General features: G+C 45.0%; 1 protein-coding gene across 4 annotated transcripts; it reads right to left on the bottom strand.

The window, feature by feature from the left end:
* Window positions 1-271: 271 nt before the first annotated feature.
* On the bottom strand, window positions 272-25,688 carry LOC121541720 (hamartin). 4 transcript variants are annotated; one of them, XM_041850971.2, is made up of 22 exons: window positions 25,572-25,688; window positions 23,000-23,260; window positions 22,716-22,819; window positions 22,397-22,549; window positions 22,096-22,240; window positions 21,774-21,928; window positions 21,542-21,615; window positions 21,213-21,391; window positions 20,762-20,880; window positions 14,685-14,850; window positions 10,104-10,219; window positions 9,894-9,990; window positions 9,647-9,742; window positions 7,664-8,300; window positions 7,015-7,058; window positions 4,966-5,132; window positions 4,086-4,268; window positions 3,862-3,972; window positions 3,620-3,742; window positions 3,102-3,289; window positions 2,768-2,944; window positions 272-2,610 (listed from the first exon to the last, which is right to left on the bottom strand). In XM_041850971.2, the coding sequence occupies exons 2-22, from the start codon at window positions 23,106-23,108 to the stop codon at window positions 1,800-1,802; spliced, it is 3,954 nt and encodes a 1,317-aa protein (XP_041706905.1). In that variant the 5' UTR covers window positions 23,109-23,260; window positions 25,572-25,688; the 3' UTR covers window positions 272-1,799. The 4 variants fall into 4 exon arrangements, with proteins under 4 accessions (XP_041706905.1, XP_041706904.1, XP_041706906.1 ...); XM_041850970.2 differs by having other exon boundaries at window positions 25,593-25,688; XM_041850972.2 differs by lacking the exons at window positions 7,015-7,058; window positions 7,664-8,300 and having other exon boundaries at window positions 25,593-25,687.
* Window positions 25,689-26,960: the final 1,272 nt, after the last annotated feature.

Below are 26,960 nucleotides of genomic sequence, written 5' to 3'. Positions count from 1 at the left end.
TTTACACAAATACATCCTGTAGCTCCCACTGACAGTATTTGACCTTAGCAATAATTGTCTATGGACTTGTTTGCGCCAATCATCAACTATACACCACATCTACCAGACTGGCTTACCTGTTGATTGAGCCACTGCAGGAAAAGGCTGAGTATTTAAAACAACAGCGCTCTCTAGTGGGGAATGAGAGAGAAAATTGTTTAGTGGTCTGTTTTAGCCTTGGTCGAGTTTCGTGACTATAGAAAATGAAATGAAAAACAACATTCAGAGTATCGGTAGTGCAAAACATTAAAGACGATTTTTATTGTTCACAGTTAAACACAAGCAACTGCTTTTAAGAACTTTGTTTTTTGCCTTTTTTCAAAATCTCCAGCTCCAAAAGGAGTCCCAGTTCAAGCTTTCCATTTAGTCCACACTTGATTGTACCTTCTATCTTGGTTTGTTGTAGTTCCTACTACTATACTGTTGGCATTCAAGTGGATTGTTGAACATGCTTTAGATAGCAAGGCAGAGGGAATAACAGCTGAAGTTAAGTGGACAACAGGATTTATTACCATTTAAACACATGGCAGAACCCAAAAGAAAGAAGCAATTCTGACTGTCATAGGTCAGTAGGGAAGGAGGACCAATAAGAATGAATTGGCAGACTTGATTTTTTTCTTTTCAGACTCACTGTATCTATGACAATAGAGGATGACACATGCAAACCTTTTATGCATAAATCAGCCCTTTTGAGAGACCCAGATACTGAACTAGAATAGGAGCACTTTGAGGTCAATGAGTCATTTTGAAATGGTTGTATTCAGTATCTGGTAAATGTTTGGCACTGTCTTTCTGTACACTTTCTGTTAGCGAACTCAAACAGAAAATACTGCTTCACACAGGTTGATGTATTACAAATGATTTGTCGGAATTAACATAGCATGAGTCTGATTTAAATTCAAGATATGTGGTTATCATGAGCAACATTAGTTACTTAAAGTACTTGTAACTTTCTGCATCAGATATGTCACTTCTCATAAAAAAGCATTTGTAAATGATTGCAACATGACTTAAACAACATACCCTTGCATGCATGCATACATACATACATACATGCATACGTGCATACATGCATGCATACATACACGTTCTCCCTCTTCAACACATACTAAAGGTCATTTCTGTCAGGAACATAATGAAACCAGCATGGAAACCAGCAATCCTCCTCCTATATTTTATCTCAAATGAAACAGTCAAACTCCCAGGTTCCTCCCCAAGCATAGCAGAGGAGTTGGAATCATTGACAACAATCTCATACTTGGCACAGTTACTCCCCAAGCCTTGAGAATCAGCCCACCCCAACCCACCTCCCTCACACAACATCAGTACAGGTGCTCAAGACAATAGTCAACCAAAACCAGGCTTTCATTACCATCACTTTCTCTCACACCCCACAAGACTAATACATAAGAATGAAAAGGCTCTCACATACTTTCTTAGTGTTTTATACTTGTCTAACTTATTTTGATTCGTTTTTTTAAACCTTATAACTTTGAACAACAGATTTGGAAATAGGGTCTCTCTATTTATATGAAATTGTTCAGGAAAAAAAACTCCCAAATGTCTAAGTATAACTGCAATTAGACCAGATATATAATGTGGTCTCTGCTGGTATATTGTAACATGACCTCCTTATTTAAACATTCCTTCATTCCCATCTTTCCATCTGGGATTAAATCAATCAGAGGTTCAAATCCTGTTGTCCACTTAAGGGAATGGGATAAATAACACTGAATTTAAAAGAGCTTTGTCTTGAACTTTTATGGTTCTACTGCTTGTAGCTCTTGCTCCGGACGACCACTCTTCCTACTCTCCATCCTCCCCTCTATTCTCTTCTCCTCTCTCAGTTCGGTGTCTCTGTAACTGTGCTCTTGTTGTGTTTCGTTGTAGTCCATGATCCTTAGTGGCGGTTGCTGTCTTGGTCGTGCTGCGCTGGCCACTGCCCCTCCCCTTGCTCCTCCCATCTTCCTCCTAGGACTCTCCTGCTTGGTAGCCCTCTGCCTGGTTTCAGGCGGGTGCTTCTTGGCAGGCACAGTGAGAGGGACACCCAGTACAGAGGCAGGGACAGGAGTAATGGTAGGGACAGGGGTAAGGGTAGGTACAAGGGTAAGGGTAGGGACAGAGGCAGAGACAGGACACGTCAGAGCATTCCCCAGTGGGGTAAATAAGGGCTCCACACACAGCTCAGTCTTCAGGCACTGTGAAAGGCCGGCCAGGCGGGGGGGCGGCGGCTCCTCGTCACACTGGCTTTCGCTCTTGTTCCGGAACAGCTCCCGTGCCCTCATCCCCAGGAAGCTGTTGGCGCTGGGGTAGGAGCCAACCGTGAGGGGGGCGGCGTCAGGGGGCAGTGGGGTGGCATGGGGACTGTAAAAGGAGGGCTCCACAAGGAGAGGTGGGGGGATGTCCTGGGTGCTGTTGGCGGAGTTGAGAGGGGGCGCTTTGGGTGGGTTGTTCGCCTTTGGTTGCCCTGGCGATAAAGTGCTGCCGTTGCCCCGTGGGGACTGAGATGGTCTGCTGTCATCTGACCACTCGTTGGTCCCCAATGTGACTGGCCCATCTGGTTCCATGACACTGCCATTACCATAGAGACATAGGAGGAAAACATGGAGGGTGATTACTTTCAAATATACATTTGGCTTCCAATGGCACAAAAACACAAATTTCTGCATGTGCATTCACAGCAATAAAGTAAAAAAATGTAACTTCAACAGTTTGACTGCCATCTCACCTTGAGTCTATAGGAGGGCCAGGATCGGTACTGCTGCCCCCTGCTGCTGAGGCTGTGGTAGGGCAGGCATGACCCTCCATCTCCAGTCTGCTGTAGAGGTGCAGCAGCTCAGTTTGCAGGAGCTGTGTCACTCTCCTCTGGGCCTGGTACCTGCTCTCTGATGCCTGAAGCTCACCCCTGCACAGAGATAGATGGATATGTTCATATCACACATTTACAGAGACAAGCTGCTATGCTAACACATACAGTTGTACATAAAAACACACAATCCAACTGCCTTGATCCAAATAAGTCTTCAAGGCCTTTTCCACCTCTAAACCCGGAGTGCTCATACTTGGCCTGGCCCTTGACATCCTCCAGGAACCTTTTCTGCTCCACAATGAGGTGTTCCTTCTTGGTGAGCTGAGTCTCCAGCTCTCCCACCCTTTGCTGCGCTGCCTCCAGCTTCTGGCCCTGCTGCAGCAGGCTCTGCCTCAGCCTCTCAACCTCCTTCCCCCAGGACACCTGCACCATCTGGGCCTCCTGCAGGGATAGAGAGATGGTGGTGGCGACAGTGGACTGTTTAAACTAGTTTGGCCAGTGGCCTCCATGAGAGGTATTGTCTCTGGTATGTATAGGTTGTTGTTCTTTTCCAAATACATATGTATGGGAACAGGTCTCTGACAACTTTTACCACAATGCAATGGAACACAATATGGAAGACCGGTATTCTCTCATGGTGGTTACAGGCAGAGACATCCATAGCAATTTGTCATTGATTCAGCTTCTACCCATGCAATACTACTGATCCTGTTCTTCTGTTTCCCCTCTCAGTTCCTACTATACTCCGTCTGTGGTCCTTGGCCCCCCTACCTTGGTGCTGTCGGAGCCCGTGTGCTGCTGCTGCAATACATCCAGCTTGCGGGCCTCCCCCAGGAGCAGCAGCTGCTTGTTCAGGAAACTCATCTGTTGCTGGGTGCTCTCACTGGTGCTCAGCTGAAGAACACACATAACAACCAATCAGAAGGGAGACAAACTCCTTTAATCTATGCACATACAGCATCTGACTGATATTTTACAGAGCAGAGCAAGTAGAACCAGGTGAGCTGCCTCACCTTGATGGTCATCTGGTTGAGTAGGTGCCCCGTGTGACACACTTTGTTGTTGGCTCTCTGTAGATCTGCCTCCAGCTCATTCATCTTCTTCTGACACTCATTCAACTGACTCTGGAGAGGACATTTCAGAACATCAGAGAGAATTCAACACAGAGCATGGAAGATTTTATATACAGTATTGTGTGTGTGTGTGTGTGTGTGTGTAAATGTGGTCATGCGTCTACCTGCAGTTCCTGGTTCTTGGTGTAGTAGTCGTCCCGGCCCTGCTGTAGCTGGCGGACCTGGCTGTGTAGTCTGGTGACCACGGTCTCTCTGTCGTCCCACAGCTGTCTGCAGCGCTGCTGCTCCACCTGCAGACTCTCCTTCAGAGACACGACGTCCACACTCTGCAGGTTCAGCTGGTCCTTCTGCAGGCGGACACACAACACAGGGAGCGAGGATGACATATCACTCACTGTTTCTGAAGAAATCTACAATGTCATATGATTTAATCAAATATAGTATATTTTTTCCACCATATGCAACGCAGAGGAAAACCCACAGTACCTCACATGCATGTGTGAGTGAGTATAACAAAGTTGGCGAGTGAAATGGATTAAGAGCATTTACATTTTATTCATTTAGCAGACGCTCTTATCCAGAGCGACTTACAGTTAGTGAGTGCATACATTATTATTATTTTGTATTATTTAATTTTTTCCCATACTGGCCCCCGTGGGAATCGAACCCACAACCCTGGCGTTGCAAACGCCATGCTCTACCAACTGAGCTACATCCCTGCCGGCCATTCCCTCCCCTACCCTGGACGACGCTGGGCCAATTGTGCACCGCCCCATGGGTCTCCCGTTCGCGGCCGGCTACGACAGAGCCTGGATTCGAACCAGGATCTCTAGTGGCACAGCTAGCACTGCGATGCAGTGCCTTAGACCACTGCGCCACTCGGGAGATAGGCTCCTGCTTGATGATATTTCTCTACAAAACATCTGCTTCTTTGTGATTCTTTGAATGATAACCGTCTTAGACAGTTAGAATTACAACACTCCTATCTCCCAACAGATTTGCACTGGTTCTGAGAAGCTCGGGGAAGGGTGGAGCGTTTGTTACCATAGCGTTGTTCTGCTCTTCCAGTGCAGTGGCGTTGATGACGCGGCGCAGTAGACGTCGGTTGCGGACGGCGTGCTGCTCCCTCTTGTAGCGCTCGTATAGCAGCTGGCTGTGCAGCAGGAGCAGCTGGCTACGCAACGTGTGCAGCTCGTCCAGCGGAGCGGAACCTGGGGGAGGGGGAACAGGCACACAGAAGGTTAATGACAACCAGGAAAATGGTGCGGTCATAGAAAGATAAATCAGGATAATAGACTGTATTTACACTGAGTGTACAAAACATTAAGAACACCTAATATTGAGTTGCACACCCCCCCCTTTTGCCCTCAGAACAGCCTCAATTCATAGGGGCATGGACTCTACAAGGTGTCGGAAGCATTCCACAGGGATGCTGGCCTATGTTGACGCCAATGCTTCCCACAGTTGTGTCAAGTTGGCTGGATGTCCTTTGGGTGGTGCACCATCCATGATACACACGGGAAACTGTTGAGCGTGAAAAATCCAGCAGCGTTGAAGTTCTTGACACAAACCGGTGTGCCTGGCTCCTACAACCATACCCCGTTCAAAGACACTTAAATGTTGGTCTTGCCCATTCACCCTCTGAATGGCACACATACACAATCCCTGTCTCAATTGTCCCAAGGCTTAAAAATTCTTCTTTAACCAGTCTCCTCCACTTCATCTACACTGATAGAAGTGGATTTAACAAGTGACATCAATAACGGATCATAACTTTCTCCTGGATTCACCTGGTCAATCTATGTCATGGAAAGAGCAGGTGTTCTTAATGTTTTGTACACTCAGTGTATTTGGTCCTTCTCAGGCGATGTCAAGGAACTTTGAGAACATTGTTTGCGGGGGTAACTTAACTCCACACTGTAAAAGGTAAGGTTTATTTCACTGGGTAGATGTGAAGTTTATGATGCATTGAAGGTATTTCTGAACTTATTTCTGATTATTCCTACTCACAGTTCCATCTGTCCCTCTAATGCTATTCTGGGCTAAAATAATAGTATTGTTAATTATGTAGATATAGTTTTATTTCATTAGCTCTAGCTACACCAGGCCCACATACACAGTACATGACAGCTACATTAATTAATATCTTGAACACTGATTATTCATAATCCTTTATTAATGAATGAAAGTTGTATGACTAGTGCACTGTATGTAGTCAAACTCTAACACAGAAAAGAGGGAACTGAGTAGGTGTACATAAAATAAAACTGGCAGATAAAATCTATGAGAACTTTACACCAAGGCCTCTCAGAATCATCCAGGGAGCTTACATAAGTTAAGCATAAGCTCTTTGTGGAGTTGGTTTCACAAACAATCACTTATACATTACTTCTATAAGTTGTATAACCAGGCGAGCTTATTCAATTCCAATATTTGGCAGGCGGAGAGGGAGTTTAGGCCCAGACACAAGGCTGTTATACAGTGATCAGCAGCTTGACATGGTTAAAACAGAGCCCCTTGTTCCCATCCAGGGAGGATCTCATTATCACATTGCAGCAAGGATCATGTGAACTCTCAACTGCTTATGTCTTTATTATTACTATTCTACCTCCAAGGCACTTAATGAGTCCAGGTTGTGTTCTGGATCAAAAAGGGGCTTAGGTGGTGGCCGTGTTTTTTGTATTCTTCATTTTAAATTCTCCCTGACCTTCTAGCATTTATTTTTGTGATCGTCAGTTCTCAAAGATGATATTCAAAAAAAAAAAAAATATATATATATATATGTCCATTATCTTCTCTACATACTTTGTGTCAGGTTTTAGTTGTTTAAGTTTACTGAAAACGTTTTTCCATCCCGAAAATTAATAATAATAAAATAAATGCTTCAGGGGCCCGCCCAAGGATTTTAATGGCAGAAAAGTGTGAGCATATTGTCAAATGCCCTCTGTTTCTGCCTGATGTAGGAAAACTACATTGTAGTCATTGTATGGTAAACACATCATGAGGCCTAAATGACCTGAAAGCTTTATCAGTGTTCCCCTGTTGCACTAGCTAGTACAGTGTAGCTGCAGTGCTCTGGTGCTGGTTCTTTACCTCCAAAATGTGTCCAGTCAGCTGACTTGCTTGGCAAAGGTAATCTGTAAGAGAGCGAGTCATGTTTAAAAAAAAACAGGGGCAGCTCAACAGGGGCAGCATTGGGACAGTACATCAGACCCCCATATAAAGACCTGAATGGTAGATCCCTGCCTTCTCGACCCATCTGGGCTTGGAGACACACCTTTATGTGTGTAGGCCCTCTGTCCCAGTCAATTACATCCCTCAAAACGGGCAATGCCTGCCATTCATCTTTGGGGAGGATACTAAAGAGGTGGGAGGTGAAATGTGCAAAGCCAGATAGTTCTGTGCAGAGCTCCAACTCTGCTGACACGGTCTCTGCTGTTGTATTATTGGCTTAGGAGCGAGGACGGTGTGCGTGTGTGTGTAGGAGGGGAGTGGAGGGTGTCAGACAATGCCTGTAGTTGTTCTCAACTGAGCGTTTCCCGTGTGCCAGGGCAATGGACTGGAAAGGACCCAGCCCAGTTCTACACAGTGAGCTTCACATCACATACACTCTGGCTTCCACTTGTCTCCAACACATACAGCACACAGAAACCCATGTTCAGTTGGTTTTGATAGAGACTGATAAGCATAAAGTTGGTCAGACAGTTGTGACCTGACAGATATTAAAAGCTGGGCCCCTCACCTCTTGAGCACCTTGTCGTGGGTGTCGCTCCCCTGCTGAACAAGGCGATCCAGCACCTCCAGGGGGGAAGCAGACACCATCTCCTCGCCCTCCTCCTCCCTGTCCTCCAGCCCCTCCTGCCGCTGGCACAGCCTCTCCAGGGCAACTCTGCCCCGGGCTTCCGACGTCCTCCTCCCAACGAAGAGGGATGCAGCCCGGGGCAGAGCCAGGTCAAACAGGGCCTCATAGGGCAGGGAGGGGTTCTTCACTGGGCGGCTTGGCGAGAACAGGCCACTGAACTTGGCCACCTCGTCCTCCAGGGCAGAGGGGCTCTGGTGAAGAGGGTGTTGGATGGGGCTGAAGGGACACACGGGTTGGAAAGACCAGGACTGGTCCAGGGCCGAGCCCCTACTACTGTCCCCACCTCCATCTCCACCAATAGCCCCCTGGGCATTCTCCAGTGCCTTGCCTGGGGTCGACACAGCATTGTGGGGTTCCCGGGGTGGCATGGGGCCACCCAGTGGGGGGTTGGGAAGGGGCTTCTCCTGGGTACCTGTCAGGGTCTCGGTGGTGCGGTAGAACGGGGAATCAAAGCCCCTCAGGCCGGTCAAGTCCCGCTTGTCCTCCGTGATCTTCAGGAGCTCCTCTGTGATGGCAGCTGGTGAGTTTTTGGGGAAGTAAAACGGAGGGCATGAGGAGGCTTGTAGTGGAACAGGCTTTTGAGTCATTGGTGACTATTGCTATGAAATGTACACTATATATACAAAAGTATGTGGACACCCCTTCAAATTAGTGGATTTGGCTATTTCAGCCACAGCCATGCAATCTCCATAGACAAACATTGGCAGTAGAATGGCCTTATTGAAGAGCTCAGTGACTTTCAACATGGCACCATCATAGGATGCCACCTTTCCAACAAGTCAGTTCGTCAAATTTCTGCCCTGCTAGAGCTGCCCCGGTCAACTGTAAGTGTTGTTATTGTGAAGTGGAAACGTCTAGGAGCAACAACTTCTCAGCCGCGAAGTGGTAGGCCACACAAGCTCACAGAACAGAACCACCGAGTGCTGAAGTGCGTAGGGCGTAAAAATCGTCTGTCCTCGGTTGCAACACTGACTACCGAGTTCCAAACTGCCTCTGGAAGCAACGTCAGCACAAGAACTGTTCGTCGTGAGCTTCACGAAATGGGTTTCCATGGCCGGGCAGCCACACACAAGCCTAAGATCACCATGCACAACGCCAAGCGTCGGCTGGAGTGGTGTAAAGCTCAATGCCATTGGACTCTGGAGCAGTGGAAACACGTTTTCTGGAATGATGAATCACGCTTCACCATCTGGCAGTACGACGGACGAATCTGGGTTTGGCGGATGCCAGGAGAAAGCTACCTGCTCCAATGCATAGTGCCAACTGTAAAGTTTGGTGGAGGAGGAATAATGGTCTGGGGCTGTTTTTCAGTGAAGGGAAATCTTAGCGCTACAGCACACAATGACATTCTAGAAGATTCTGTGCCTCCAACTTTCTGGTAAAAGTTTGGGGAAGGCCCTTTCTTGTTTCAGTATGACAATGCCCCCGTGCACAAAGCGAGGTCCATACAGAAATGGTTTGTCGAGATCGGTGTGGAAGAACTTGACTGGCCTGCACAAAGCCCTGACCTCAACCCCATCGAACACCTTTGGGATGAATTGGAACGCCGACTGCGAGCCAGGCCTAATCACCCAACATCAGTGCCCGACCTCACTAACGCGCTTGTGGCTGAGTGGAAGCAAGTCCCCGCAGCAATGTTCCAACATCTAGTGGAAAGCCTTCCCAGAAGAGTGGATGCTGTTATAGCAGCAAAGGGGGCACCAACTCCATATTAATGCCCATGATTTTGGAATGAGATGTTCGACGAGCAGGTGTCCACATACTTTTGGTCAAGTAGTGTATATGGTTCACTCTCATTCAAATGAAATGTTATGTCAACCTCATATAGACCAGCACATTCCCATTCTCAGTCAGTGTACCCACCCTCTTCCCTCTCCTTCTCTGTTCTCAGCTGAAGCTCCTTCATAAAGACTGACAGCTCTGTCAGTGTCATGGAAACGGTCTCACCACCACCTACATCTAGTACGCAGAAGACAGCCAATAAACATACAGTTTTCCATAAAACAATCTTCTACCAGAAAACATGGACTGACAATGTTTAAAAACCAAGGACTTAGTAAAAAGCATACAAATGTAATATCCAATGCCACATTTTTTAAAGATGACTGACCTCTGTTGTTGTTGATGACCTCTCCACCTTTTTCAGGAACTCTGATTGGTTCCTGCCTCACCAGGCTGGGTTTGGATGCTTCTACAGGGTGGCCATCCTGAAAGTGAACAGTTGTTATTCACAGGTTTTTATTTAACCAGGAAGTCCCAACTCTACTTACTACACTACAAAGGCCAGTTGCCCATTGTGGGAATGGATGTCATACTGTACCTTCTGTGGTGGACTGGTGGTGTTGGAGAGCAGGGGGATGATGGGGAACTCATCAGAGAGGGTGTGGGGCGGGGAGGAGGTGGCAGGAGTGCTGGAGGCAGGTGTACCTTTGCCACCTGCTGACAGAACCCAGCAATTAGGAGAAAATAACAACCAAAATGTAATGTAGGATTAACATTAGAACCGCTAAAGCAGTCATTTTCACTGCTCATTGTTTTTTTAAAGTCCTTGACTTTTCCTGAATAAGTCTATATAACACACTGTCAGTGTTAGAATATTACAATCACAAACAGAACTGGAGTTATAACCAGTTTTAGGATGGCATGTCATTTTTTTGAATGGTTTTCCCACGTTGCCCATCCTTCTCACAACATTAGGGCGTGCTCAGCTCCTTGTTCCAACAGTTGAAAGTGCAGTGCCCAGTTGATAATCACCCCGAAAACTGCCTCGAAACTGAACCGAAACTAATTTCACACATATAACAGATGAAAAATATTAAGTAAAGTATGATGGGGGAGAATGGGTGAGTTGATGAGCGAGGGGAAGCGAACAATGCTACATTATGTAATCACCAATTGTGAATGAAGAACAGGGCGGGCCATTCTATTGTATTGATTCATTCAAACTACACTGAACAAAAAGATAAACGCAACTTGCAACAATTTAAAAATACTTTACTGAGTTACAGTTCATATAAGGAAATCAGTCAATTGAAATAAATTCATTAGGCCCTAATCTATGGATTTCACATGACTAAGAAACACAGATATGCATACGTTGGTCACAGATAAAAATACAAATAAAGTAGGGCCGTGAATGCGAAGTTGCTGGATATTGGCGGGAACTGGAACACGTTGTCGTACACTTCGATCCAGAGCAAGCCAAACATGCTCAATGGGTGACATGTCTGGTAAGTATGCAGGCCATGGAAGAACTGGGACATTTTCAACTTCCAGGAATTCTATACAGATCCTTGCGACATGGGGCCATGCATTATCATGCTGGAACATGAGGTGATGGCGACGGATGAATGGCACAACACCGGGCCTCAGGATCTTGTCACGGTATCTCTGTGCATTCAAATTGCCATTGATAAAATGCAATTGTGTTCGTTGTCCGTAGCTTATGCCTGCCCATATCATAACCCCACCATGGGGCACTCTGTTCACAACGTTGACATCAGCAAACCGCTGGCCCACACGATGCTATACACGCTGCCACAGTTGACTACTGTTCAGTCGTGTGGTCAGGTGCCACAGAGGGACCTCAGGAAAATTACAACTGGCTCAGAACAGGGCAGCACGGCTGGCCCTTAAATGTACATGGAGAGCTAACATTAATAATATGCATGTAAATCTCTCATGGCTCAAAGTGGAGGAGATGGACTTAATCACATTTACATTTTAGTAATTTAGCAGACGCTCTTATCCAGAGCGACTTACAGTTAGTGAGTGCATACATTTTTCATACTACTTGTTTTTGTAAGAAGTGTTGACATGCACCGAGGTGTCTGTTTAAACAACTAGCACACAGCTTAGACACCCATGCATACCCCACAAGACATGCCACCAAAGGTCTCTTCACAATCCCCAAGTCAAGAACAGACTATGGGAGGTGCACAGTACCACAGAGCCATGACTACATGGAACTCTATTCCACATCAGGTAACTAATGCAAGCAGTAGAATCAGATAAAAAAAATACAGATAAAAATACACCTTATGGAACAAAGGGGACTGTGGAGACACACACACACAGACACATGATAAGACACGCATTCTACACACACGTACACATGGATGTTGTATTGTAAATATGTGATAGTGGAGTAGTGGCCTTAGCAAACACACTAAACGTATTGGGTAAAGTGTTATGAAATGTAATGTCATGTAATATTTTAAACTGTATATAACTGCCTTAATATTGCTGGACCCTAGGAAGAGTAGGTGCTGCCTTGGCAGGATCTAATGGGGATCCTTAATAAATACAAATAGTGTAAACAGAAAAGTTGAAAATCTGATGTTGAAGAAAGACAGATTGTACTTCATACAGTGGGGGAAAAAAGTATTTAGTCAGCCACCAATTGTGCAAGTTCTCCCAAGAAAAAAATCCAGAAAATCACATCGTAGGATTTTTTATGAATTTATTTGCAAATTATGGTGGAAAATAAGTATTTGGTCAATAACAAAAGTTTCTCAATACTTAGTTATATACCCTTTGTTGGCAATGACACAGGTCAAACGTTTTCCATAAGTCTTCACAAGGTTTTCACACACTGTTGCTGGTATTTTGGCCCATTCCTCCATGCAGATCTCCTCTAGAGCAGTGATGTTTTGGGGCTGTCACTGGGCAACATGGACTTTCAACTCCCTCCAAAGATTTTCTATGGGGTTGAGATCTGGAGACTGGCTAGGCCACTCCAGGACCTTGAAATGCTTCTTACAAAGCCACTCCTTCGTTGCCCGGGCGGTGTGTTTGGGATCATTGTCATGCTGAAAGACCCAGCCACGTTTCATCTTCAATGCCCTTGCTGATGGAAGGAGGTTTTCACTCAAAATCTCACGATACATGGCCCCATTCATTCTTTCCTTTACACGGATCAGTCGTCCTGGTCCCTTTGCAGAAAAACAGCCCCAAAGCATGATGTTTCCACCCCCATGCGTCACAGTAGGTATGGTGTTCTTTGGATGCAACTCAGCATTCTTTGTCCTCCAAACACGACGAGTTGAGTTTTTACCAAAAAGTTCTATTTTGGTTTCATCTGACCATATGACATTCTCCCAATCCTCTTCTGGATCATCCAAATGCACTCTAGCAAACTTCAGACGGGCCTGGACATGTACTGGCTTAAGCAGAGGGACACGTCTGGCACTGCAGGATTTGACTCCCTGGCGGCGTAGTGTGTTACTGATGGTAGGCTTTGTTACTTTGGTCCCAGCTCTCTGCAGGTCATTCACTAGGTCCCCCTGTGTGGTTCTGGGATTTTTGCTCACCGTTCTTGTGATCATTTTGACCCCACGGGGTGAGATCTTGCGTGGACCCCCAGATCGAGGGAGATTATCAGTGGTCTTGTATGTCTTCCATTTCCTAACAATTGCTCCCACAGTTGATTTCTTCAAACCAAGCTGCTTACCTATTGCAGATTCAGTCTTCCCAGCCTGGTGCAGGTCTACAATTTTGTTTCTGGTGTCCTTTGACAGCTCTTTGGTCTTGGCCATAGTGGAGTTTGGAGTGTGACTGTTTGAGATTGTGGACAGGTGTCTTTTATACTGATAACAAGTTCAAACAGGTGCCATTAATACAGGTAACGAGTGGAGGACAGAGGAGCCTCTTAAAGAAGAAGTGACAGGTCTGTGAGAGCCAGAAATCTTGCTTGTTTGTAGGCGACCAAATACTTATTTTCCACCATAATTTGCAAATAAATTCATTAAAAATCCTACAATGTGATTTTCTGGATTTTCTTTCCTCAATTTGTCTGTCATAGTTGACGTGTACCTATGATGAAAATTACAGGGCCTCTCTCATCTTTTTAAGTGGGAGAACTTGCACAATTGGTGGCTGACTAAATACTTTTTTACCCCACTGTATATTATAAAGGTGTAAAGATGCATGTTGGGATCATTTTCTACAGCATGTTATATCATACAAATCAATATTGTTTATTAAATCTATATCAATCACACAACACATAATTCAGTCAGGTTGATAATTAATGGCACCCTTGATAAAGATGAGCAAAAAAGACTGTAGAAAATAACCAATACAAATACTGAAATATATTGTATGCAAAAAAAGGGGAAATTATATTATTTTATGCTTATACAACTGCTCAGATAATATATTGTTTAACAAGTATTACCAAAAAATCTATGAAAAGAAGATAGGGGTCAAACTTATTGGCATCCCTGTTTTCAATACACTAGCTTTTCTAAAATATTTTATTCGATTGGAGAACACATTGGGAGGGATCTTAGACCATTGGTCCTGGGGGGGCCCTTGTTAAAGTCAACAGCATCATGAACTTTACCAAGTCCCAGGACATTTTAGCCAAAAACCTGGTTGCCTCTGCCAGGAGGATGACACTTGGCTGCAAGTAGATCTTCCAACAAGACAATCATCGCAAGCACTAATCAAAATCCACAAAGAAATTGTTAATTGACCACAAAAATCTACATTTTGCAATGGCCATCTCAGTCTCCGGACTTGAGCCCCATTGAAAACCTTTGGTTTGAATTGAAGAGGGCAGTCCATAAGAATAGACGAAGGATATCAAGGATCTGGAAAGATTCTGTATGGAGGAATGGTCTAATATCCGTCCCAATGTGTTCTCCAATCGAATAAAACATTTTTGTCGCAAGGGGAGGGTGCTAGAGTACTGAAAACATGGGTGCCAATAATTTCCACCCATATATTTTTTCTATTTTTATTATTACTTATTAAACAAAATATTTTTCTTGTTGCATATATTATAGCTCAGTATTTGTATTATTTATTTTATACAGTCTTTTTTGCTCATCTTTTTCAAGGGTGCCAATAATTATGGACCTGACTATGTTGTAATAGTTGAATGATCCCTCGTCACCTGATGTGCTGAGGCCGCGGTGGCCTGGGAGGTGAGAGGCACTATGGGAGAGCTCTGGGTTGGGTGACATGCCCCTGGAGGAAGGGGGAGTGGCCATGCCACACAGGGAGGAGGGGCTCCACAGTTCCTTTACCACACAGGAGGAGTTGAGTTCACAGCTAGAGTTCTGTAGGAAAACATTCACAATGTTACATGTTAAGTGATAATTACACACATAATTATGCTTCAATGTTTGATAATGACAACAGATGTGGTATACTATAAATTGAATCTGGAAATTAGGCTACAGTGTTTTCCAGGATCTCCGTTTCCTACCGATGAATCCTTAGACAGACCCAGAGGGCTGAACAACACCAGGACCCCCTGCGTGGGTGGCTCACAAAGAAAGGGACAGACAGCGTCGCCAGGGCAACCAGCCCCTGTGACAGACCACAGTGGAGTGGCGTGGCAGGGCAGGGGCGTGAGGGCATGTTTTCTGCTTTCTAAGGCCTGACACCACCGCCCGCCTGCCAGCCAGCCTTGCCCACTCCAACGATTCAAAGCCTCCCCTCCCTCTGCTCTCCCTCTCTGAAAACAAGGGGCCGATTCATAGGCCCGGAGGGGGTGGGGGGGTGCAGTGGGATCAGGGACAAGCGACTAACAGCATCTGACACAGCCAATTTATCAAATCAAAATTTATTTGTCACATTCGCCGATTACAACAGGTGTAGACCTTACAGTGAAATGCTTACTTACAAGCCCTTAACCAACAATGCAATTTTAAGAAAAATAAGTGTTAGGTAAAAAATATAAATAAAAATTTAAAATAATTAAAGAGCAGCAGTAAAATAAAGTAACAGTAGGGAGGCTATATACAGGGGGTACCAGTACAGAGTCAATGTGCAGGGGCACAGGTTAGTCGAGGTAATATGTACAGTCAGGGAAAAAAGTATTTGATACCCTGCTGATTTTGAACGTTTGCCCACTGACAAAGACATGATCAGTCTATAATGTTAATGGTACGTTTATTTGAACAGTGAGAGACAGAATAATAACAAAAAGAATCCAGAAAAAACACATGTCAAAAATGTTATAAATTGATTTGCATTTTAATGAGGGATATAAGTATTTGACCCCTCTCAATCAGAAAGATTTCTGGCTCCCAGGTGTCTTTTATACAGGTAATGAGCTGAGATTAGGAGCACACTCTTAAAGGGAGTGCTCCTAATCTCAGCTTGTTACCTGTATAAAAGACACCTGTCCAAAGAAGCAATCAATCAATCAGATTCCAAACTCTCCACCATTATTCTCAAATGTAAGAAACACAAAATAACTGTCAATCTTCCTCGGCCTGGGGCTCCATGCAAGATCTCACCACGTGGAGTTGCAATGATCATGAGAACGGTGAGGAATCAGCCCAGAACTACACGGGAGGATCTTGTCAATGATCTCAAGGCAGCTGGGACCATAGTCACCAAGAAAACAATTGGTAACACACTATGCCGTGAAGGACTGAAATCCTGCAGCGCCCGCAAGGTCCCCCTGCTCAAGAAAGCACATATACAGGGCCGTCTGAAGTTTGCCAATGAACATCTGAATGATTCAGAGGAGAACTGGGTGAAAGTGTTGTGGTCAGATGAGACCAAAATCGAGCTCTTTGGCATCAACTCAACTTGCCGTGTTTGGAGGAGGAGGAATGCTGCCTATGACCCCAATAACATTATGCTTTGGGGGTGTTTTTCTGCTAAGGGGACAGGACAACTTCACCGCATCAAAGGGACGATGGACGGGGCCATGTACCATCAAATCTTGGGTGAGAACCTCCTTCCCTCAGCCAGGGCATTGAAAATGGGTCGTGGATGGGTATTCCAGCATGACAATGACCCAAAACACACGGCCTAGGCAACAAAGGAGTGGCTCAAGAAGAAGAACATTAAGGTCCTGGAGTGGCCTAGCCAGTCTCCAGACCTTCATCCCATAGAAAATCTGTGGAGGGAGCTGAAGGTTCGAGTTGCCAAACGTCAGCCTCTAAACCTTAATGACTTGGAGAAGATCTGCAAAGAGGAGTGGAACAAAATCCCTCCTGAGATGTGTGCAAAACTGGTGGCCAACTACATGAAACGTCTGACTGATTGCCAACAAGGGTTTTGCCACCAAGTACTAAGTCATGTTTTGCAGAGGGGTCAAATACTTATTTCCCACATTAAAATGCAAATCAATTTAAAAAAAAATTTACATGCGTTTTTCTACATTTTGTTGTTGTTATTCTGTCTCTCACTGTTCAAATAAACCTACCATTAAAATTATAGACTGATCATGTCTTTGTCAGTGGGCAAACGTACAAAATCAGCAGGGGATCAAATACTTTTTTCCCTCACTGTACAGTACCAGTCAATAGTTTGGACACACCTACTCATTCCAGGTATTTTTTTTTTATACTATCAAATAACACATATTTTTTACATTTTAGTCATTTAGCAGACGCTCTTATCCAGAGCGACTTACAGTTAGTGAGTGCATTTTATTTTTATTTTTTCATACTGCCCCCCCCCCCCCGGGAATCGAACCCACAACCCTGGCGTTGCAAACGCCATGCTCAACCAACATCCCTGCCGGCCATTCCCTCCCCTACCCTGGACGACGCTGGGCCAATTGTGCGCCACCCTATGGGTCTCCCGGTCACGGCCGGCTACGACAGAGCCTGGATTCGAACCAGGATCTCTAGACCACTGCGCCACTCGGGAGACCATATGGAATCATGTAGTAACCAAAAAGGTGTTAAACAAATCAAAATATACCTCCTCCTCCATGCTTTACGGTGGGAACTACACATGCGGAGATCATCCGTTCACCCACACGAGTCTCACAAAGACACGGCGGTTGGAACCAAAAATCTCAAATTTGGACTCCAGACCAAAGGACAAATTTCCACTGGTCTAATGTCCATTGCTCGTGTTTCTTGGCCCAAGCAGGTCTCTTCTTCTTATTGGTGTCCTTTAGTTGTGGTTTCTTTGCAGCAATTCGACTATGAAGGCCTGATTCACGCAGTCTCCTCTGAAACAGTTGATGTTGAGATGTCTGTGACTTGAACTCTATGAAGCATTTATTTGGGCTGCAATTTCTGAGGCTGGTTACTCTAATGAACATCCTCTGCAGCAGAGGTAACTCTGGGCCTTCCATTCCTGTGGCGGTCCTCATGAGAGCCAGTTTCATCATAGCGCTTGATGGTTTTTGTGACTGCACTTGAAGAAACTTTCAAAGTTCTTGAAATTTTCCGTACTGACTGACCTTAATGTCTTAAAGTAATGATGGACTGACATTTCTCTTTGCTTATTTGAGCTGTTCTTGCCATAATATGGACTTGGTCTTTTACGAAATAGGGCTATCTTCTGTATACCCCCGCTATCTTGTCACAACACAACTGATTGGCTCAAACGCATTAAGGAAAGAAAGAGATTCCACAAATTAACTTTTAAGAAGGCACACCTGTTAATTGAAATGCATTCCAGGTGACTACCTCATGAAGCTGGAACAATGCAAATAGTCTGGGTAGCCATTTGATTAACTGTTCGGGAGTCTTATGGCTTGGGGGTAGAAGCTGTTATGAAGCCTTTTGGACCTAGACTTGGTGCTCTGGTACCGCTTGCCGTGCGGTAGCAGAGAGAACAGTCTATGACTAGGGTGGCTGGAGTCTGACATTTTTAGGGCCTTCCTCTGACACCGCCTGGTATAGAGGTCCTGGATGGCAGGAAGCTTGGACCCAGTGATGTACTGGGCCATACGCACTACCCTCCATTGTGCCTTGTGGTCAGAGGCCGAGCAGTTGCCATACCAGGCAGTGATGCAACCAGTTATGATGCTCTCGATGGTGCAGCTGTATAACCTTTTGAGGATCTGCGGACTCATGCAAATCTTTTCAGTCTCCTGAGGGGGAATAGGCTTTGTCGTGCCCTCTTCACGACAGTCTTGGTGTGTTTGGACCATGATAGTTTGTTGGTGATGTGGACACCAAGGAACTTGAAGCTCTCAACCTGCTCCACTAGAGCCCCGTCGATGAGAATGGGGGCGTGCTCTGTCCTCTTTTTCCTGTAGTCCACAATCATCTCCTTTGTCTTGATCACGTTGAGGGAGAGGTTATCCTGGCACCCCACGGCCAGGTCTCTGACCTACTCCCTATAGGCTGTCTCATCGTTGTCGGTGATCGGGCCTACCACTGTTGTGTCGTCTGCAAACTTAATGATGGTGCTGGAGTCGTGCCTGGCCATGCAGTCATGGGTGAACAGGGAGTACAGGAGGGGACTGAGCATGCACCCCTGAGGGGCCCCCGTGTTAAGGATCAGTGTGTCAGATGTGTCAGTGAAGACACTTGCCAGTTGGTCAGCGCATGCTCGGAGAGCACGTCCCGGTAATCCATCTGGCCCTGCGGCCTTGTGAATGTGGACCTAATTAAAGGTCTTACTCACATCGGCTACGGAGTGGTGTGATCACACAGTCGTCTGGAACAGCTGATGCTCTCATGCATGTTTTAGTGTTGCTTGCCTCGAAGCGAGCATAGAAGTAATTTAGCTCGTATGGTAGGCTCGTATCACTGGGCAGCTCGTGGCTGAGCTTTCCTTTGTAGTCTGTAATAGTTTGCATGCCCTGCCACATCCGGCGTCGGAGCCGGTGTAGTACGATTCAATCTTAGTCCTGTATTGACGCTTTGCCTGTTTGATGGTTCGTGGGAGGGCATAGCGGGATTTCTTATAAGCCTCCGGGTTAGAGTCCTGTTCCTTGAAAGCGGCAGCTCTACCCTTTAGCCCAGTGCGGATGTTGCCTGTAATCCATGGCTTCTGGTTGGGGTATGTACGTACAGTCACTGTGGGGACGACGTCGTCGATGCACTTATTGATGAAGCCAGTGACTGATGTGGTGTACTCCTCAATGCCATCGGAAGAATCCCGTAACATATTCCAGTCTGCGCTAGCAAAACAGTCCTGTAACTTAGCATCTGCGTCATCTGACCACATATTTATTGACCGAGTCACTGGTGCTTCCTGCTTTAGTTTTTGCTTGTAAGCAGGAATCATAGAGTTATGGTCAGATATGCCAAATGGAAGGCAAGGGAGAGCTTTTTTTTACGCTTCTGCGTATGTAGTGAAGGTGATCTAGTTTTCTTCCTCTGGTTGCACATTTAACATGCTGGTAGAAATTAGGTAAAAGGGATTTAAGTTTCCCTACATTAAAGTCCCCGGCCACTAGGAGCGCTGCCTCTTGATTAGCGTTTTCCTGTTTGCTTATGGCCTTATACAGCTCATTGAGTGCAGTCTTAGTGCCAGCATCGGTTTGTGGTGGTAAATAGACAGCTACGAAAAATATAGATGAAAACTCTCTTGGTATATAGTGTGGTCTACAGCTTATCATGAGATACTCTACCTCAGGCGAGCAAAACCTTGAGACTTCCTTAATATTAGATTTTGTGCACCAGCTGTTGTTTACAAATATACACAGACCACCACCCCTTGTCTTACCGGAGGCAGCTGTTCTATCTTGCCGATGCAGCGTATATCCCGCAAGCTGTATGTTATCCATGTTGTCGTTTAGCCACGACTCAGTGAAACACAAGATATTACATGTCCCGTTGGTAGGATATCCATGATCGAAATTCATCTATTTTGTTATTCAATGATTGTACGTTGGCTAATAGGACTGATGGTAGAGGCAGATTACCACTCGCCGTCGGATCCTTACAAGGCACCCTGACCTACGTCTCCGATTTCTCAGTCTCGTTCACATGCGAATGACAGGGATTTGGGCCTTGTTGTGTGTCTGAAGAAAATCCTTTGCCTCCGACTCGTTAAATAAAACAATATTTGTCTAGTACGAGGTGAGCAATCGCTGTCCTGATATCCAGAAGCTCTTTTTGGTCATAAGAGACGGTGGCAGAAACATTATGTACAAAATAAGTTACAAATAAACACCCTCTGCAGAACAAGAAGTGAATAGAGAAGAAGCAGCAGATAGCAGTGGCTGCCCACTCAGGCAGGCACTCTCCAACAAACCCTAATCTGGACACATTTACTATAGGTCAGTGTAGTGAAATGCTGTGTTGGTGTTACCTGACGTCTGGAGGTCTGGGGGCTGCGATAGAAGGACTGTGCCCCTGAGAGAGGGGGCAGGGACAGGGGTGGTAGCAGTGGCTGGTGGGGGGTAGAGAAAGGGGTCGAAGAGGAGCTTCCTGTGGGGAGGAGAGGAAAATAATCAGTCTGACTCACTGACTCCCATATCGATGTGTTAAATCTTCCATTCATTCTCCATTTTTATCAACAACACCATAATCACCTCATGACAAGTCATTATTACAAACCAACTAACTCGTCTGGCAGCCAAACAACATTAGAAAAACATTATTTCAGATGATTGATAGTCTGACAATTCACATGACAGTGAAAAAACTGTAAACAAATTTCAGACATGAACAATATACTCAGTGAGAACACCAATCAAACTGTTATGACATTCCTATCCACCAATGGGAGGTGAGAGGTGAGGGAGGGGGTGTGGTGTCACCGTAGCTGTTGTGGAAGTCAGTGTAGGGGCTGGAGACGGACTCATGTGGGTGAAGCTCCAGGTGGGGGTAGAGGTTCTCGGGCATGGTCGCATAGCCCTCCTCACACGACGCTTCCTTGGGGTCCAGAGACACTTTGGCACACTCTATGACGATGTCATGAATCTCAAACCTCTTCCACCTGCAGAGATCCAGCATGGTCAATCCCACTGAGAAAAACTATGTAATAATAATCTCTAATTTGCTCATACAGCAGATAAACTCTTGTTTTGGTTGACAGAATATGGTATATAAACAAGTGAGTGAAGCTGGAGAGCTGTGATTGACTGACCTGGTGGGATCAAGCTCATGGTCCTTAGTTCCAGTCACTAGTTCTGGGTGTATACGGACGTGTTCCAGCATTGGCTGCAAAAAATGGGGAAAGAACAAATAAATAAAAAACTGATGGAACCATTTAAATTAGATCAATTTCTATGGGTAGAACATCTTTCTGAAGCCAAATCAATAGAATAAAAATGATCAAAATTAAAAATTGATCAAATGCAAAAGCTCAAGTCTCTCACCTTCACCACCTCCTCAAAGGTGTCCACGTTCTCCTTCATGCTGTAGTGGGAGCGCAGGTAGGACACAAAGTTGCAGGGGTACATGCCGTAGAGACGGTGGAAGAGCGAGTAGATGCTGGCGTGCAGGTGGATGAGGTACACCTCGGAGACGTGCCCTGGGGGAAGCAAGAGGAACAGAAGGAGAGGACATGATGTCAGGTCAGAGGCAGTGTGAACAAAAACAGTGCATCTAAAACCATGCCTGGCTCTCAACTATTTCCAATATTTTTCTTGTCTTCTATTTTAATAAAATAGCTCCTCTGAGTCTTTTCTCAGGGATTACCTGGGTTCTTCAGGTTCCAGGAAGCCAGGCGGCCAAAAATGTCAAAGAACTCATACAGGTGTTGTTTGCCAGCCTGGGGGATCATGGGTAGCAGAGTGATCAACACCAGGACTCCAGTTATGAGGACCACCACGTCTAAATCCGTCTGCACACAATGGGAAGAAAAACATTCAACATTAGCATACAAGTGAAAGATGTCCAGGACACTTGATTTAATAATCTTGTGTTTCCAAGTATTTTTTTTTACAAAGAACAATATATTTAGGAGACATCTGAGGGTAATGGCCCATTTCACTCTTACTTTGAGGCATTTAAGCAGCGAGAGAAGCAGCGGGTAGCGGGCGATCTTGTGGATCCAGGACGGCTGCTTGCGGACCACGTGGCCCAGCAGGGTGAGGGTAGGCAGCCGGCAGGCCTGTTTGGTCATACACTCGTTCATCTTGTCCAGTAGGTGCTGTGGTGGGTAAATTAAAAACATTGGGCTATAAGACAATCATACTTATTAATAGTTACTCAATGCATGAGTTCAAGTTATTTAATTAATATCTGATTAAAAATGGGGGTACATTAGTCTCTTGAGATATAGGGTGAAGGTGATGGTGGGGTTAGGCAGATCTCACCTTATCATGTGGCTCTCTGACTGAGGAGAGAATATTAATGGCCTGGGCTGAGTTAGTCTCCAGGAAGTAGTCCACCAGTCCATTCAGCAGCATGGCCCCTCGCTCTGCACAGAGAGGAGGGAAGAATGAATATAGTCCCAACATCCACATTATGGTCCACAATATGGCTGCATAATAGCCCTCTAATACAATCATCAGAGTACAGGATAAAAGGCTGACTGACAAAGTCCAAAAAACTGACTGACAAAGTCCAAAAACAACTTATTAAAAAGCAGAGTTCTCACCAGTGCTGAGATGCTCATTGATAAGGCCTTTAATCTCCTCCAGTTGGTGGATGTCAGAGGACTCCAGGAGAGGGAGGAGGTCTGCTACGTTAGGCTGCTCTCTCGCCATGGTGACAGTGGTGGAGGGGGAGGTGGTGGCAGGGGGTCTCCGTTGAGGCCTGAGGAGGGCAGGGGGGTGTCCCGGTCGTGTATCTCACAGTGTCCTGCTGCCCTGCCTGGAGGGCTCCCTGGGCCTCCGGCCAATACAGTCTCCAGGCACCACTACAGGACAGGGCAAGCAACAGGACAGTACAGGGTCATACCTGACTCAACACAAGTCAGAGAACTTCAGTGATATGTAGGCTATTAGATACACAACTTCACACCGCCGGGATTCTAGAAGAGCATGAATTGTAATATCACATGATTATGACCCTCACATAACCTAATCTAAAGAAAGTCATACAGTGCAAACAAAATGTAGGAAATTAGCAATGTTATTAATGGCATTCAGCCTAGCTAGTAGCTACATACATATTGGTATTATTAGGCTAGTTACAATGCACCTCCTAATTGCTAAGGTATAAATAAGGCCACCGATAGGTACATAGTGTGCTTTTGATATAGCCGTGAGAAATCTAGCACAATAGTTTCAAAGCAGTGAAACACTGACAAATTCAAAGAAATTTCTCTGACCACACTTGGCCCAACGGAACAGACAAAAACACAATCTTAATTATCTCTGCATGATATCTGTGCCCACAACTTAAACAACCATGCTTAATACAAGAGAACAAGAGTCTGAGAAAATCATGTCCTCTCCAGCTAACACAGTGGTTTGTCATAATATTCTGAGTGCTCACAGAATCTCTCCCCATCTCAGTGACTCAACCTTTAAAAGGAAAAGAGGCGTCCAAATCTCCAGCTGACAAGCGGGCATAAATAATTGTGATAGGCAGGGCATTATCACCCGGATGTCGAGCACCCCTGGTCCCTATATGTTGGAGAAAAACGGCAAGCATGTTATTGTTTTCTTAACTCCTACTCCTATTCCAATGACAGCATTACCTTAGAGGAGGAAGGGTATAGGCCTAAGGCTGAGAGCCTATTTCTTACCCTCCATCTTTAAAGTAGGCTACTCCTGTTTTACTCTATTGTGTGTCAGTGCGTGCCCCTGCTGAGAAGAAAGGTTGACAGGCAGGCAGAACTGTTAGCCTATAGACTGCTCTGTTACGGAGGCTCTCCCCCACCAGTCTCCAAGGTATCAATTAGCTCCTTTGTCTTAGTATTGGTCTAGGTTGTGTTAAATTGAATGTGGGTGTTTTCAAACTTGCAGGGCCAGAGTCAGTGGCACAACCAGGAACAACCCTCAGAGTGACCTCAAGCAGCAGCAGCTCCTGGCATCTCTGGAGCACTCAGGAGAACACAAAGAGCCTTTATGCAGCCCCATGCACTTCCATGTAAACACTGGAAATTACATTTGGCTGTGTGCAAGCCGTTAAGCGCCACCCTCATTCTCTCACAAATAATTTCACTAACAAAATACATTTGAGACTTTATAACTAAATGCATTTGAAGCCTTAGGCTAGATCTATGGGCTCAACTGGACTAGGATTTTTAATAATTCTGTCATTGTTTCGTAGTCCTCTGTGCTCTCCACAATCAGCGACAATGGACCTGATGCTCAGGAGGGAGGATATTTAGTGCAATAGACTACTGCAAAGGGAGACCCTTTCTAGCCTAGTAATGCAACTTGTATCAACTTAATTTAGAGTAGTACAGTAACTAGATACCAAATACACATTAGAAAATAAACTATGATTATGTTATGGTAAGCCTTTTTATTTACAGTTGCATGCGATGAATTACCTATGGCCATCTAGTTATACAACATAACATGCTTAGAAGTTGGAATGTACTGTAGCTGTAATATCAAATAAATGCAATGATGAGATATAACGTTAGCTAGCTAGTTAGTACTTATGACGCCTACGCCTCAAGCTTTGCTCAAAATGTGATGCAGAAAGCAGCTGCAACATTGCAAGAAGTTGCAGCTGAATACAACAAATATAACCAGCTAGCTAACGTTACAACATTCACCTGTAACTGTCAATGTAAACTCACTATGACAGTCAAACGCTAACTAGCCAATAATTCTCAACTCCAGTATCGAGGAGTTGATAATTATTGGCTAAACGCTAGCTAGCTGTGTCGCCAGCAAGCAGACTACTGTAGTTTTCTATCTGGAACGACCACTTACTGTCGTAAACAACTCAGGGAACAATGGGCAGGGTTCGGTTTGTTGTGTCCGAGTATCTTACAGGAGTTAATCTTGGCAAGCTGAAAACTATTTCAACATATGCATGGTCGTGAAAGTAGCTAGCTAGCTAGCTATGACTCAAACCATTACCGTCTACAGAAATAGAATTAACGTTAGCTGACAGTCCAAAAAAACAAGTCATTATAAACAGCTACGTCTGGGGGGGACATGCATTTAACAGTCATGAAAGAGCATCAGAAACGCATAATAATGCACACGTCTTATATTAACCACATTTTAACGTCTGAAATTCACCATTATATATTTAAGTACCTCAATACATGGACCTGTTACCTGTCAGAGTCGCTGCACTCCACAGGGCGCCGCCATCTTGAACACCTCACAGCCCATTCTTCTGCAATCAGCCTCCGCTGACTCGCACGCAAAGTAATCCCTGGGCCATTCAGAATCTGCAATTGCACAGTGACTAGTCTATTTACCTAAATAACGCTACAGCTAAGCTTATTCAAATTCTTCCATTCTGCTGTAATCATATTTCAGTGCACCATACTACTCATTTCCTCACTCTACGAGAAACTAAGCATTGTTTTTCTCAGGTGGAGGGATGAGTTTATCTGTAATGCGGTTTTCGCGTGACTCGGGTAGTGAGCGCATGCGCCCAAAATAATGGCCATATTGTTAGGCGTTATCTGTAGCTATTGGATAACGCCAATATCATATCCCATTCTCACCTCACAAATTGAAATACGCAACACAGAAATATTTTCAAAATGTTAGCTGATGGTGTTATTAGCCTACATAGGCCTATTTATACAAACCAAGCATTAACCAACACAAACCAAGCATTCCACTCAAAGCAGTTTAACAACTTTTTGGGGCCCATCAATATGATTTCCTTGACTACAGCTACTACAGATAAGATGAATAAAGATTTGTGAACATAAATCTAATTCAGGAGTTTCCAACCCTTTTCACACAGGGACCCCTATTTCACAACAAAACATTTGCTGGAAAGAAAGAAGACATGGTTTTATGGGGAGGCATTGTTCCATCACACCATGCCTCCCTTAAACCATGCCTCCCCTCTTTCTAGCCTCTTTCTATTAGCTTTTTATGGACACTTCATTTGATTAAGTAAATTGGGTAAAGTAGACAAGGTATGAAATACACAGTCCTAGCGGTTAGAGCGTTTGTCCAGTGATCAAAAGGTTGCTAGTTTGCAATACCCGAGCCAACAATGTGAAAAATCTGTTGAGCTGCCCTTGAGCAAAGCACTTAACCCAAATTGCTCCAGGAAGACCCTGGCTTTGACCCCCCTCTTCGAGGGTGTCTCAGGAGTTGGGATATGCAAAAAAACACATTTCCAATTCACACGTGTATAATGCGTACATGTGTGAAATAGGAAAAACATAAGCACCTACAAAAAATGTTTTGAGGTTAGAAAGTTGGGCTAGTAACCGTTGGGCTAGTAACCAAGGTTACTGGTTCAAATCCTGCCGCTGACAAGTTTAAAAAATCTGTCACTGTGCCCTTGAGCAAGGCACTTAACTCCAGGGGCGGTGGACAATGGTGACCCTGGCTGTGACCCCACTCCATTCGGGTGTCTCTGGGGGAGTTGGGATATGCAAGAAAGACATTTCCACTACACAATTATGTGTAACAGGATAAATGTAAGAACCCCCCAAATTATTATTATTATTA

This window comes from Coregonus clupeaformis, chromosome 27, assembly GCF_020615455.1.
Source record: "Coregonus clupeaformis isolate EN_2021a chromosome 27, ASM2061545v1, whole genome shotgun sequence".
In the NCBI taxonomy this organism is placed as follows: domain Eukaryota; kingdom Metazoa; phylum Chordata; class Actinopteri; order Salmoniformes; family Salmonidae; genus Coregonus; species Coregonus clupeaformis.
The sequence above is the reverse complement of the archived record's forward strand: the minus strand, read 5'-3'. Positions and strand labels throughout refer to the sequence as shown.